Consider the following 13,036-nt stretch of genomic DNA (forward strand, 5'->3'; position numbering starts at 1 on the left):
CAGGGCAGGACACACGGTCCCAGCAATCACACCCAGATGTTGAACTGCCTCTGCATGGCAGGTTTTGGACTAATTTTTCCTTTTCCTAGGATACATGTGTTTGTCTAATCTATATTAAAAAATTTGTTCATGTGCTAACCTCAGTATTCAGGTAGGTGATGGTACAGAAGAATTTGCATGCAAGTCTGAGATTAAAGATACACTTTTGGAATCCTAAATAGTATTACTGAATTTTGAATTATGCAGATTGGCTTTTAATTGACTAATTAAATGCAAATAATATTTTGTTAAGAAAAGCATAATAAAAATAATTACAAGGAATACTTCAGGAAGCTACAAGTTTGAAATCAGATTTTCCATTAGTCTTTCAGTTCTGTGTAGTGATCTTGCACGTTCTGCTGTTATTTCACAAAATAAGTTTTTTTAAACTGACTGAACACTATCAGTATTGTGCATCTATTTGTGTAGGTTCAATGAGGCTGTTCCTGAATCCAGTACCATGTGTTGTCAGTGCTGGTTAACAAGAGAAGGCATTGCTCCTACATGTAACTGCTACCACTTTCCCCTGACAAAGTTAAATTCCTCAGCCTGAAATAAGCTGTTGAGGACATTGCAGTTCAGCTCAGGGGAGAACAGGCTACCCTTGAGCTTTCAGCAAGTTTACATCAGGGTAATGGAAACAGAAGGAAAATGACTTAATTCAGGTATAAAAGAACAAGTACTGGATGTGTCACAGACAACACATGGCTCTGGTTTTCAGACAAGGCTTTAGAAAGGTTAATGATACGAATTGCTTCCAATTTTATATGCCAGGCTTCAGAGGTAAGGAGATTGATTCCAAAAGGTCCTGAATGGTTTCTGAATATCAAACTCTGCAAAATCTTCTGAGGTTTGGCTGCCCAACATCATTAGCTTTTCCTTACAAATTTGATCTCCGATAGGCTGAAACCACAGAAAACCGTGTCCTGAAAGGTTGAGGATTTTACTGTGCCCAAGGTTTTTTGAAGCAATAAACTTAATGATTTATGATTTAAAACAAGAATATGTATACCACCACTAATACCAATACCATAGCCCATTATATCTGCATGCTTTGAAATGGCATTTTTGAAACAAGACACTTAAGGCAAAAGACATAGTATTGAATAACTTATTAAAAAGAAAGTATTAAAAGAAATCATGTGTAACACGATCAGGAGAAGGTTTTTTAAGTTTAGTTTATAGTAATAGTTCTACTGATCAAGTAAAACAAACTGTGAAGCAACAGCCACATCCTCCTTCTTGCCTACACTGACTTCCAAAAAGCTAAAGAACAATTTGAATGGAAGAAATAAATCCCACTTTTCTCCTTGAAGATGCAAAACTATTTTCAGATTTTCTTGGAAGAAGTAGAAAGCTGTTTCCAGTGATTTTACAAGAGGGCAAATTGCTATGGTTGCTATTTAATTAAATGTGAAATATTTTCATAAGTAAATTAATTAACAGTATCTGGGAACTTCAGATAATGTCAGTAAACTGTTGACAGTACTCTCTGTAATTTCTCTTTTTATTTTTCATTGTGGTTCACGGCTTTTATGTTTCTCAGGTGAGCAGTTGTCATTCTTAATTACTTGGTTACAATTCTACGTGGAACTTTTCAGTAAGCATCAAAGAGAATTTATGATAGATATAGGCTGAGGAAAGCAAGGAGGAGTCTCAAAGTTCTCCTGTGCTTCATCAGCTTTAGTAAACTGGAACCTTCTACATGCTATCATCCTGCTTAGCTAATACCTCCCCATTTTAAAGGCAAATTAAAAAATAGGCATGTGCACATTTCTGCCTGCTGTGTAGAAGAAAACATTCCTCTCTGACCTTTGCAAATGATCTGTTTACATCCTGAAGCGTAAGATTTCATTATCCTTACCTTAGTAGGCATAAGAACCAGCATTAGTAGCCATGAAATTATTCAGTGCTTTAAGAAGTCTAGCTGCAGTATGTGACTCTCTAACCTCTTTAAGGCTGACTGCACACAGTATATGACATTTTCTTCTATTCTCTTTAATTTAGTTGACATTCATTTCATTTGTAAGATGAAAGAAAAAAGCAAGATCTTAGTTGCAGTCTTCTCGTGATCCTAAATATTTCACTCAAAAGTAATTCTAAAAGCTTTTCCATGTTACAGCAGTGCCTTGTTCTTTTGGGGAAAGTCCTTCAGCATGCAGCATTAGTGAAAAAATTCTAAAAGAAAATCTGTTTTATGTTGCAGCATGATCACGTAACATATCTGGTTTGTTTCTATAACCAAGTCAAATTAAATACACCCACCTTTGCTCCTTACTACTTGTATATTGGTAACTGGGGGTGTCAGATATCATGTACTTTGAGAATTGCTCCTGTTTTAGATTTAGTTTTTGACACCTGGAGATTGAGCAGTTTAGGCAAGATCATACTAGGGAAGTCACTGGCAAGGGAGGGACAGACTCAGGACTCAAACCCTGTGCTGTCCTATCCTGTGTTCTCTCAAGTTCCTGGAAAAATCCCTGTATTAAAGAGAAACCTGCTCAGTCAGTGCCTTGTGCCACATCTTCTGTATTTGAGAAATCTACCCAACAGTGTGCACAGTACACCTTGTCCTCACAACAGAGACCTGAAAGTACAAATCCAACTTAAATATTTTCTTATCTGCTTGTTCATTACATGGTTCTGCGTGGGGAAAAAATAAATCTAAAATGTGTATAATCTTTAGGAAGACCATTACTGTTTCTTTTTGCTAATAGCATTTTAGCTTAATAAAAAGATAACTGCATCAAGCTGATTTTTCAGATCTCAGTTGACATTTATCTTGCTTTATAAAATCTAGTTATTATAATTCTAAACACACAATAATAAATAACATTTACCTCCTGATTAAACAGGCCTATTTCAAAACATGCCTGACAGCATAAGGCAAGTGGCTTCCTCAAGAGCTGGTAGGGAAGGGAGGTTCCCTAAAGCAGAGCCATGAAGTAATCACTGTAATGAGCAGGGGTTCAGGGTCCCCAGCCTGCACGACCAGGAGGAGTTTGTCCCCAGAGGAGTGTTCAAGAGCCGAGGAGCTGCTATTGGAAATGGAGTCTTTGTTGTCCCTTGGTGAGGTGCTGCTGTGTTGTGGCCAATGCTTGCACTTACTGGCATCTCCAGGATGCCAGGAGGGTGGGTTTGGTTTGTCTTGAAAGGATATTTGGCTTTGCCAAAGAAATGGTGGTGGTGAGTTAGGAGTTCCTGCCCCTGTGTTCAGCACGGCTCTGCAGAATGTTGTGTCACCAGTCTGGCCCACAGCTGGTGGGCTGAGGTCAAGTGCTGCCTCCTGAATCAAGCCTTGGATGGGCGTGTGGAGAGGTAAAAAGGAGTTGGCTGTAAATTCATTACAAAATATGGATTACTGTTCTTTAATTCACATTCTGTTGTATTTTGTTGTTTAATTTATAATTCCGGTTTCAGGCATAATGTATTAGGGATCAAACCTGAGAGAAATCTGATGCTCTAAAAATACTGAGTAAATCACATTCTTGTGAAAAGCTGTTTCTGTTGGTCACAGAAACCCATTTGTGCTTGTCAAGTGTCCCTTGCACTCATTCCTGTTTAATCTGGTGAAGGTTGAATTCACTGTGGTGCTTCTGAGGTGCCGATACTGTTCCTGCTGTGGGAGCAGCTCCTTGCTAAGAGGACAAAGAACCCACACTAGGTCTGAATCTGTTGGCCAGAAATGAAATTATTAGAAGATTTTAATTGTTTTTTAATTTAAATAGAATACCTGGATACTTTGGAAATGGATGCTAGTGAACTTGTTGATAACTGCAACACTTGTCTGTTTCCCCACTACCTTTTCCAGGAAACCAAGAATCTTGTTTTCCATCTACAGTTTCTGCTGTAATTGTTATTAACTTGCAACCATTTCACTCCTATTTTCACTAAATTAATTTATTCTTTGAAAATTTGTTCATGAGAATTTACTTAGCTAATTTTGTGACAGTAGTAATTACAGTTCAATACTGACAAGAATTAAAGTGAACCTTCACATGTTGAGTCTAATCTTGTAAATCAGTGGGCAATAAACTTGGCACTAATCATATAAAAATACATGCAGATAGTTGATTTCTTCTCAGCTTGTAGCAAATAATGGAGATTTGAGTTAACATAGAAATGGTACTCAAAACAATTGTCTTACCTAAATATGTCGAGTATTTAAGCTCTTCTCCAAGTGAGTACTCACAGATAGTTTGGAAATGTGGGAATTTAAGAATTAAATAATCACGCAATTGGTGAAAATTTTTAAACATTTTTATTGCTGACTGGGGAATGTGTACTTGTGTAGCAAGTTGGTAGTTTGGGGGTTGCTTGATTGAATGATTGATTGATTGATTGATTGATTGATTGGAGTTTTTTTCCCCCTAAAATACCTACTTGGGCTTCCTTCCTGCTCTCCTTGCAGCTGGCCAGCTCAGCCAGTCAGCACATTACGCTCTGCAGCTGCCCTACAACGTGCTGGGCTTGGGCCGCAGCGCCAACTTCCTCGACCACTTGTACGTTGGCATCCCTCGGCCCTTAGGAGAAAAGGTTGGTTGGCACTTAAGATTGTCAAGGTACTTGTTTATGGTGCTACCTTTCCTAAGAGGCTTTGGGTGGAAATACTGCTGGGACACTTCTTTTTCGTTTTCTGAAGTAAGAATATCAAAGAAGTAATTTTGCATACAGAAAGGTTTGCCCAAAAGAACCATTGTGCCCAGTTTTTTGAGGGGTGTACAAGCTCTGAAGCCAAAATAAAACTAAAAGATGACTGAAACTGTCTATAAATGTTAGCACTGGTATTCATGCTTGTTTGTAGGGCAGATGGGTATTAGGTCTGAGGGTCCAGTTATTGTGGCCTGCAGTAGCTGCAGGGCTTTCCCAGAGTTGCTCTGGCTGGGCTGGGGCTCATGTAATCCCTTCTGCCTTGGTGATAAACCATGGGCACTGTCATGGTGGGGGGAGATTGCTGTGATTCTCTAATCTTCACTTGAAACATAAAAGTGGGGTCCTTACCATTTTCAGTCTCTAAAGATCTGATGGTACTACTTTGAAAAGTGAGGTACTCAAATGGGTCATAAGTTGGATAATTGTTTTGAATAATTGTTTTGCCAGCCTCCTTTGTAGAATTAGTTCTTTTCTTCTTTCCCTATTATGTTGTTGCTTTGTATTTTAAAACAGGTGCTGTGTTTTATGTCAGCAATAGTTATATTGCTTTTTACTTTGGGAGGTGGGTTTCTAAGCATTTTGGAGCTTTCAGAGTAACAGGTTTATACAAAGATAGAGGGATTAATCACTTATACTTAAAGTGGTTTTTTTTTAAACCCACAATGTTTTTATTTCTCCTTTCATATGTTTCAACAGAGAATTTCTTTGCTTGTAAGTATGTTGGTTTGCTAGGAATTGACACAGCCTTTGTTTTTCTTTCAGTCCATAAGAAAACAAGAATGGACAGCTATCATACCAAACTCCCAGCTTATAGTCATTCCCTATCCTCATAATGTTCCTCGAAGGTAATGTCATCATTTGGATTTGCACTTCCCAAAATTACATTAATACACAGTGTAAATTAGGCATTATGTGTAGGTTTAGAAATAGTTATTTATACAGAAAGTTACTGAAGAGCAAGGGCAGGGGGTCAGTGCTGAGCTGGAGCTGAAAATGCTGCTCAGGTATTTACACACCTCTCAGATGGTGCCCATAAACAATCTATTAAAAAAAACCCTATTACCGGCTCAGACAAACAATCAAAATGTATTACCAGCTCCACTCCTGTAAATAATAACATACTTGCTAGATTTAACAACATCCTCAGTGACAAATTATAAACATGGTAATGCTTGAATTAAGCATTTTTGTTTCACCAAACATGCAATTTCTGTCTGGTTCCATAGAAAAGCTTTGCTTCAGCCCTTCTGAATACAGTAGCTGTTGCTACAGGAATTAATGTTTGCCTTTAAGTAAAGGTGAATGGGTTGGTTGCACGAGAGCTTGATCATAGAATTCACTTTGCAATTAAAATGTTTCTCCCAGAAAGAGAGCATGTTTCTCTTTTTGCTATTAGAGAAAACATTAGTCAAATATTCCAGCTGCATTTTGCCGCTTGATCTACCAGTGAGGTCAGTTGCATTTATCATGCAGAAATGATTCTGACATCAGTTCAGCAGTTAATTTTACTAGAGAACAAATAACAGTGGAGAAGTGATGTGCTGCTTGAGTTGCTAATTAACAACCACAGAAATAACATCTGCCAGATGAAAATTTAGTTACAGTCTTGAGGTATTTAAAGGTATGTGTTATGCAAAACAATTTCTGTTATAGTATCCTTAAACTATTTTTGCCTTCATATAAAGTGGCCTTAGGGACATTGTAGAATAGCAGAGGATGGAATCCCCAGAAGAAATCCAATTTCATAACAAAAGCTTCTTAATTTATATATTTTTTAACATAGGTATGTGATTTCCTGATAGGGCTCAACACAGAGCCTGCTGCTTACAGCTTTCCCGTGATAGGAAACCTGTAGTACAAAAAGGGGGTTCCCTGGGCATGGTTCCCCTCACATGATCTGAGAGATGTCTTCCAGCAGCCCTAAAGTGTTTAGTTTTGTTGATCTTCAGCTATAATCAACTGCTTATGTTTAGAACTGCAGTTGTCCCTGGGTAAACTTCAGAAAAAGAGAACTGGACCCGTGAGCCTGTCCTAGAGGAGCTTCTCATGTTGTAGAAAAATTGTCCAGGGTTATTTGCCCCTGCTGCTCTGTGTCCCCAGGCATTCCTGTGAAAGGTTTCCTAATGCATTTTGCTTCGTCCTAGGCAAGGGCAGGAGATAAATCTCCTAATGAGAAAAAGCTAATTCCCTGAGGATATCCATAGCATTCATGAAAAGTTAAGCAGAAGCTGTACTTAGACATGGTATTGCTGAAAAATAATTATATTAAGCCATATATTTCCAAGTAAACATCATTAAGCCTCACTCTCTAAATAGAGCTGCTCATTTCTGTAGATCAGGTTGTCACCTGTCTTAACCAAACAGGTTCTTTTCATCTTTGTAAGTAAAATCTGTTTTCTGCTTCTTAATGAAGGGTATTAATGTTTCCTTGGATTTTCTTCTTTTGTATAGCTGGAGTGCCAAGCTGTATTTGACCCCAAGTAACATTGTACTGCTAACAGCTATAGCCTTAATTGGTGTCTGTGTTTTCATCCTGGCAATAATTGGCATATTACATTGGCAAGAAAAGGTAAGCTAATTTACTAGAATATTTTATTCAACACTCCCTAATATTTTACAGATCTGTACATTGGGGTTTTTTACATTTTTCTACAGTATAATAACTTCTGACACAGACTGATTGTCGCAAAAGGTGTTATTATTAATTCAATGTTTACCACAAGTTTAAAAATTGGCATTATTTTTACTTAAGCTCTAAGACACTTAAGCTTGTCCATGTTGCTCTTCATTTCCTTTTTTCCATTAAGCTGTTATTTCCAATTTAAATCAGCCATCTTTGTTTCATATCTGCGCTTTCCATTTTGTAGTTTTAAGGAGAACTGTTTTGGAAAAGGGAACATAAACTCAGTTAACTTACCTTGAGTTCTGCTGGCAATCTGAAAACAAGGAGAAAGTCTTTTCTGTGTAACCCTCTTTGCTGGTTGCACTGACATTAGCATTCAGGAACATATAGGGAGTCAATCCTGCGTATTGGCTGCTTTGCTCTGTGGGTCTGAATTACACATGCAGGGTATAGAAATCCATTGATTTGAAGAAGCCTTTTGAAAGGGACCTTCCATGTCACAAAAGAAATGCATTCCCATTTTTCTTAACTATGCTCAGTTCACAATCATACCCAACTGGCAGAGTTGCCAATAAATGTTACTACATACCCAAACCATAATCTTAGCTGTCAGATAAAATTACTGCATATTCTGACATGGTATAAGTGTTTGTTTTTGTGATGGTGGAAATAAAATGACCTTGTTAAACATTCAGACAAGTTTGCGCATGCTTCATATTTAAATGTTAGTTGTCTGTCAGTCTTCACTCTTCAAAATGTAAAATAAAGTCTCCAACTAATAATAAAGCTGGGAATTAGACACACAAAGCAAAGAAATACAAAGTTTGTGATGGCTGTCATTAGCATGTCCTGCTGTACCAGCAAAGCACTGCTCACTTGTAGCTCAGGGCTGGGCACTGCCTGCATTTAATTCTCTCTCCAATGTATCTTTAGCAAACAAGAATAGCAGAAGAGGTACTTGGACTTTGAGCTGGGGAAGGATTACCTATGTATAATTCCATCTGGAGAAATGGAGATTTAATGGCAACATTCAAAACAGTTTTTATACAAGAATTCAAGCATGGTAGTGTAAGGAAGGAGTCAGCCCAGAGTGAGTGCTTTTAGAGCAGTTTTAATTCCCAGGTGTGTGTGAATGAAGTAGTATATTGCTTATATTGTAAACTCATTTCCAACTCTGCAGCAGAAAATAGGCACAAATATTTGGACAAATTGTGTGTATTTTCAGACCATTGTATAAACGTGTTAATTCCTAAATTCTTCCTATAGATTTTTACCTTCCCAATGTTTAGAAGTGGTTGAGATATTGAACAGATAAGAATGTTCACCAAGGCTGTGTTGTGCATCACTGACATGTGTAAAGTTGAACTCCAAAGTTCCTTGGTTTTAAGCTTGTTCTCAGTTTACTGTCTCTCAGCAATCCTCTCCTAAAAATACTCTCCTGGCTAAATGCCTGTCCCTTGCAGATCTCTGGAGCACATGTAGCAAAGAAAGGAAGGGGAAATGAACTGGCACTTAAAATCTTTTCTTTCCCCCAGAGAATGTATGTGTCTGTAAGCTGCAGTGTTTTATTCAGCAGTTCAAATAAATCCTGGACTCTGACCTCTGCAGACAAATAGTAGCAGGAGCCCTTTGTCTACAGTAGTTCTTACACCCTCATCTGCCAGCCAGGTATTGGAGTGCTGAAATAACTGTAGGGTTTAAGGGTAGGTGTTGCTCTGTCTTGCCTTAGAAATTTTGAATGCATTGAAGAAAAAAAAATCTTTGAAATTTAAGTTACTAGATTTTAGTTCTGATACACCAAATGAAAGAGAAACTGAGGAAGAATTGACACCATCATTCATCTTACAACAAATACAGTCTTGCTACATTTGCTACAGCCCTCCATAGTCCTTATTCTCATTCTTGAGAACTAGCTTTGGGGTCATGAGGCTGGTCATGGAAACACTGCACAGTGATGGAAATACTGCTGGAGAGGGTTTGCTGGATCCAGCAGAGTATCAGTTACTGTCAAATATGAAGCAATAATTTTTTCAGGAAGCATACAAGAAATGGAGTGGAAATTGTTTTCTAAGTGAGACTGTGAAATTTTGTGGAACGTGACAAGCATTTCAGTGTAGGAAAGAGTGTGCCACTCCCTCCTTCCCACCCCTTTTTTGACATCCAGAATACTACTGACACTGATAAAGTCCCTGCCAAAAAAGCCAGACTGATATATCTTAAACCTCACTGACAGCTCTGCTGCTGCTACAAAATGCAGTAAAATCCATATTTAATCCAGTGGAGTTGCTATCACACATAAACATTGTGTAATGAGGAAATCTTTGGCCTTGAGCCAATGCAGACGATGAACTCTCATGGCAGAAGACGGGCACTGATTTCTGCCACAATTGTTGTGTATTTTTATCAACTGAGACACACTTCTGAATGCCCACGCAGCACCTACTGGAGAGGCTTTTCTTCATTTTACTCCTTAAAAAAAAACCAAAAAAGAAAAACATGGATCTCTGCAAGCTAAAAAGCATTTCAGTCTGCTTGCCAAATTCTCTCATGCTGGGATTTACACATACTGTCTGTCATGACACAAGCACAAGTTTGCACTGTGTGTTGAAGAATCTTGAAGAAATGCTTCCATCCTCTGTTAAGTGTTTTAGCACACGAGAGGAGACGTGGGAGAGGACATGTTTTGACACATGACATGAATTCTAGGTACAATTTAAATATGCTGCTTTTTTCCAAGCACCACCCAATTCACTCTTTCAGCAGGTCAGTGTGTGTTCTGCATAAATAAGCAGGGAAATGCATCCCACTTCACATTTTCATAATGCAAACAAAAGACACAGAACATTTTTCACCTACTTGGTGCTGTTAGTTGTTGGTTGAGCTGCCGTCTTGCTCTAAAGTTTTATTTAACAGAATGTTTTTTAAAAGAGATTCTTCATACGTGTAACATAAATTACATTTACAGTTAGTCCACAGTAATTTCATTTTCTATTTAAAATGTAGACAAAATGGATACCAGGAAACAGTTTTCAGGTTTGAATTATTCCTTTTAAAAAGCATTATTAGAAAAAACAGAAAATAATGGGTCGTAAATACTACAACAGCAGAGCATTAACAGCAGAAGCCAATTTTGCGTAGATTATTGCTATTTCAAGCTGACATCATTTAAAAGTTAATTGTTGGGGCTTTTACTAAGCCTTTTTGCCTTTTGTCAAATGGCTTGAAAAAAATCAACCATTCTCTGACACTTGACAGCTCATTTCTGTAACAGTATTGCTCTAGATTCCACAAAGTGTTTTTTATTATTATTTTTCAGAAAGCAGATGACAGAGAGAAGCGACAGGAGGCTCATCGGTTCCATTTTGATGCTATGTGACATGCCTTAATATTTATGAAGGAGCTGCTACTCATTTGCTTAATTGAAAGACTAAATTCTGATTTTTAAAGTTATTACCATGAAAGTACTGTTTGTGTGTTATTTGTAAATGTTGCATTATCTGGTATTTATTTGGAAAGTATTAAAATTAGACCTGAATGTCTCACAAGGCCTTTCAGTTAAGAGACTGTATATAATAGCGTTTGGCCTTTATTTAACAGAACTGTAAATTTATTTTTCTTAGTAAAGGGATCAATTGCATGTACCATTGTTTATGTACCAATTCTTTAGTAATATTTGATAGAAAGGTATGTAAATGAAGTGTAGCATTTCAGCGAGCAGAGTACCTTGTATCATTTGGATTGGTCTTGTCCTTTGTTCATTCCTGCAAAACAACCTGGTTTTTGAAAATTAAACTTGTGCAATTTCTCAGATTACTTAATCGTTAATGGTTTTGATTGTATTAAATGGTGCTTAACCTAAAGTATTCTGTATTTTTCTTTGTTTAAATCCATATGTGCAGTAGTTAAAGAGCTTAAGAATTAGAGAACCAAAAGGAACCTGCAGTGTAATGTGAGTTCAGTCATCCTGGGATAGATGCAGTATTTATGTGTGCCACTTCTGCTGAGAAGACAACGCATTAAAAAATTAAAATCATAAAAATGTATCAGCATTACATAAACTGCTTTTATAATTAAACTATAACTACATGTGTTTTAGAAAGGCACAATGTCATTATGAAAATAACTATTTTTTTTAACATAAGAAAGGTATGGAATTTTTTGGTTGGTTTTGTTTTTCAAGAAGTCAAAAGAAACATATTTGAGGAGAGATAGAGGATTGACACCCTAAAATGTATTGCTAAGTGATGAGCTATGCAAAGATTAAATTAAGAATATAATAGGACACTCAGAATAGTCAATGCACATGTTCTATGTACACTGCTATGCCCAAATTTCATAAGGTTGTAATAATGACAGAAGACGTGTCGCTCAACTTTAAATATTTAAAGTGGTGATAAAGTTATGGTTGCTCAATGTACTTGGGATCCTGAAAGAATCTCTGAGAATAATCGTGCTTTTATTTTACATGAGTTTACACTATTAATTCTGCAGTTACATCAGTTAATTTGCACTGCTAATACTGTTTGCTAAACTAGAACATCATTCTCAGCAAACTGAAGGTGTTGGTTGTCAAGGCACTCGGTGTGCAGGGGGCCCTGCTCGGGGCTGGCACCTCCCTGGAGCACTCCCTGTGCCTGGCAGGGCAGCCCTGGGCAGGAGGGAACAGCTCCAAAGCTGGGCTGATGCTGCTCACCCGCAGTGCCAGTCACAGCCTGGGTGACCATGGCAGTGCTGACCACTGAGCCATCCATAGAGCAGCACCAAGCCACGAGGCAGAGCAGCAGTGTCCTGAGCTCTGAACTGTCACTGGGTGTTTCCAACATGCACTGATCACGTGTCAGCACAAGAGACTCTCATATCACATTACGGTTTTTATCCAGGATAGAATATTTCCTTAATGCACACCTTCAATTTCTCTCATGAAAAGCTAATTTATTTTTTTTTATAAATACTTAATGCTTTTGGTCTTTTTAAACTACATGGATAGAATTGGCTCCCACCAACAAAAGAAAGAACTGATTTCATGTTTAGGAGGATCCACAGTTGATATATTTTCCTGTCTTTTTCAGATGGTTGGAGAATAATGCTAAATGCATAATGCACCATGGCAGGAAAGTTGTCTGTAACCCTCTATCACAATATAATACACATAGATTAGCTTCCTTTTGTTTTTGAAAAAGCAATTAGGAATAAAATAACCTCATGCTGACATTTAAGCTGTTGTACAAAACAATGAACTTGGTATCTTTTGCTCTGAGGTATTTTGCATGCTCAGTAGTGCATCATTGCATCACTATATACAATATAATAAAGTTTACTCCAGGTTCTAAGTACTTGTAGCATGGTCACAGTCTATGCATACTGTTTTGAATTAAGGCATTAAATACTGTTAAACCTGTCATGAGAGGTTTTACGTTGTACTTTGGTTCTCTATTCTATAAGCATTAAATGTATGTTTGGGTAAGGTTGTTGCCCTTCTACTGGGAAGTTTAAGAAAGCAGCATCAATTAGAAAGTTGTAGTTCCAGGTGATTGTCACAGTAACTGAGAAGTGAAATAGTTTGAGCTACATAAATTTTCAAACTGCAGCCACTCTAACACAGCCCTGGTGAGAAATGCTATTGGAAGCTTCCTTGGTGTGAAATTTCACCTATATAAAAATACTGTTGACAGGCCAACTGACAGATGGCTGTTGAAATACCATCTTTCTTTGTTCTCATTT

The 13,036-nt window shown here is 37.6% G+C and overlaps 1 protein-coding gene and 1 long non-coding RNA gene across 4 annotated transcripts in view; one reads left to right on the forward strand and one right to left on the reverse strand.

Annotated features, from left to right (window-relative positions):
* Window positions 1-12,714, forward strand: part of ITFG1 (integrin alpha FG-GAP repeat containing 1) — a 73,114-nt gene extending 60,400 nt beyond the window's left edge. The window contains exons 15-18 of the mRNA XM_064386454.1: window positions 4,451-4,575; window positions 5,455-5,537; window positions 7,144-7,261; window positions 10,632-12,714. Coding sequence (XP_064242524.1) covers window positions 4,451-4,575; window positions 5,455-5,537; window positions 7,144-7,261; window positions 10,632-10,691 — 386 coding nt within the window. The 3' untranslated portion in view covers window positions 10,692-12,714. The remainder of the gene's footprint in view (window positions 1-4,450; window positions 4,576-5,454; window positions 5,538-7,143; window positions 7,262-10,631) is intronic.
* Window positions 1-13,036, reverse strand: part of LOC135279248 (uncharacterized) — a 135,917-nt gene that overhangs the window by 58,807 nt on the left and 64,074 nt on the right. The gene's annotated exons all lie outside the window — the stretch shown is intronic.

Source organism: Passer domesticus, chromosome 12 (genome assembly GCF_036417665.1).
Source record: "Passer domesticus isolate bPasDom1 chromosome 12, bPasDom1.hap1, whole genome shotgun sequence".
In the NCBI taxonomy this organism is placed as follows: Eukaryota; Metazoa; Chordata; class Aves; order Passeriformes; family Passeridae; genus Passer; species Passer domesticus.